This window comes from Arachis stenosperma, chromosome 9 (genome assembly GCF_014773155.1).
Source record: "Arachis stenosperma cultivar V10309 chromosome 9, arast.V10309.gnm1.PFL2, whole genome shotgun sequence".
NCBI lineage: Eukaryota > Viridiplantae > Streptophyta > Magnoliopsida > Fabales > Fabaceae > Arachis > Arachis stenosperma.
This window is the reverse complement of record NC_080385.1, coordinates 77,628,576-77,630,828: the sequence shown is the minus strand read 5'-3', so window position 1 is coordinate 77,630,828 and position 2,253 is coordinate 77,628,576. Positions and strand designations below refer to the sequence as shown.

The 2,253-nt window shown below is 41.6% G+C and overlaps 1 protein-coding gene across 1 annotated transcript; it reads left to right on the top strand.

The window, feature by feature from the left end:
- The first annotated feature begins 457 nt into the window (after positions 1-457).
- LOC130949632 (uncharacterized) lies at positions 458-1,150 on the top strand. The gene is made up of 2 exons (XM_057878298.1): positions 458-642; positions 763-1,150. Exons 1-2 carry the CDS (start codon positions 458-460, stop codon positions 1,148-1,150), a joined length of 573 nt encoding a protein of 190 aa, XP_057734281.1.
- Positions 1,151-2,253: the final 1,103 nt, after the last annotated feature.

Sequence of the window (2,253 nt, the reverse complement as noted above, 5' to 3'; positions counted from 1 at the left end):
CATACCATAATCCGAGCATCAAGCTATATTGGAGGCTTGCCACTCTTCCAAGGGTGGCGGCTATTTTGATCCTCAAAGGACGGCTCAGAAGGTCTTGGATTATGGCTTTTGGTGGCCTACACTTTTCAAGGATGCATCTCTGTTTTGTAAATCTTGTCTACCATGCCTTAGATTTGGAAATATCTCCAAGAAGGATGAAATACCCCCAACAAATCATGTTATTTTGTGAGATTTTTTATGTTTGGGGTATTGACTTTATGGGGCCCTTCCCAAATTCTAATGGTTTCCTGTATATTCTTCTAGCCGTTGACTATATTTCCAAGAGGACGGAGGCAATCCCCACTAGAACTGATGATGCTAATGTAGTGCTTTTTTTGTTTGGAATAACATTATATGCTGCTTTGGATCATCACGAGCAATCGTGAGTGATCAAGGCTCGCACCTTTGTAACAAAAGAATGGCAGGGCTAATGAAGAAGTATGGCATCATCCATAAAGTGGCCACGGCATACCATCATCAAACAAATAGCCAAGCCGAAGTCTCCAATCGGGAAATCAAGCGCATATTGGAAAAGGTTGTGAAGCCTCATTGGAAAGATTGGAGTTCTAAGCTCGTTGATGTGCTTTGGGCTTACCGGACAGCGTACAAAATGCCAATTAGTATGTGCTAGTTCTGGATGGTCTTTGGGAAGGCTTGCCATCTCCCAGTAGAAATAGAGCACAAGACGTATTGGACTGTAAGAGAATGTAACACATGATTTAGGGTTGGAGTCGAGAGAAAGTTACAATTGGTGGAGCTTGAGGAGCTTCGATTGGAAGCTTATGAGAATTCAAGGCTTTACAAAGAGAAGATGAAAGCGGTGCATGATCAACACATAAAAAGGAGAGACTTTAGAGCCGGAGAACTAGTTCTCCTCTATAACTCTAGGTTAAGGTTGATGCCTGGGAAGCTAAGATCAAGGTGGGAAGGCCCCTATAGAGTGGAAAAGGCCGAACCATATGGAGTCTACCACCTAAGGCACCCTTCAAGCCCCAACATCTTCAAAGTGAATGGTCATCGTCTTAAGTTATACCGTGGAGAGAAAATGAAAAGCAACAAAGAGGTTGAGGTGTTCCTTCTTGAGGACGCACCCGAAGGCAACAAAATTTGAGGTCATAACCATCCAACAAAAGTGCTAGGTGGGAGACACCCCTCCACGGTTTGATCGTTCTTTATTTCTAGCTCATTTATATAGCTTTTTGAGTCTTTATCTTTTCATGATTGCTTGACTTGTGAGTTGTTCATAGTAGGATTGCTTTTTGCTTGATTTCTATGTTAAAATTGCTCATGAGGACTTCATTGATGATGGTTTGATTGAATTGAGACATTGAGGAAATGCTTAAGGTTGAGCGTTACATGAGATTTTTTTGATGTTTTTGACACCTTTAGCATGCATTACCATCAATTTGTGCTATAATAGCCCCTCCTCATATGTGTGAAAAAAAATAAAAAAAGGGGCATCCACGCGCAAGCGTGCTTTGTGCGTTGATGAGCGGATAATTTATACGCTTTTTGGCACTATTTTTAGTATGTTTTTAGTACATTTTAGTTAGTTTTTAGTATGTTTTTATTAGTTTTTATTTAAAATTCACTTTTCTGAGCTTTACTATGATTTTGTGTGTTTTTCTATGATTTCAGGTAATTTCTGGCTGAAATTGAGGGACCTGAGCAAAAATCTGATTCAGAGGCTGAAAAAAGACTGCAGATGCTGTTGGATTCTGACCTCCCTGCACTCGAAGTGGGTTTTCTGGAGCTACAGAAGCCAATTGGCGCGCTCTAAATTGCGTTGGAAATTAGACATCCTGGGCTTTCCAGCAATGTATAATAGTCCATACTTTGCCCGAGATTTGATGGCCCAAGCCGGCGTTGCAAATCAGCTTCAGAATTCCCAGCGTTTAACGCCGGAACTGGCACAAAAATTGGAGTTAAACGCCCAAACTGGCACAAAAGCTGGGGTTTAACTCCAGAAAAAGTCCCTACACATGAAAGCTTCAATGCTCAGCCCAAGCACACACCATGTGGACCCCGGAGGTGGATTTTTACGTCATTTACTCATTTCTGTATATCCTAGGTTACTAGTTCACTATTAATAGGACCTTTTGACATTGTATCTTTACCTCATGACACTTTACACGTTTCATACTGTACCTTCTACGGCATGAGTCTCTAAACCCCATGGTTGGGGGTGAGGAGCTCTGCTGTGTCTTGATGGAT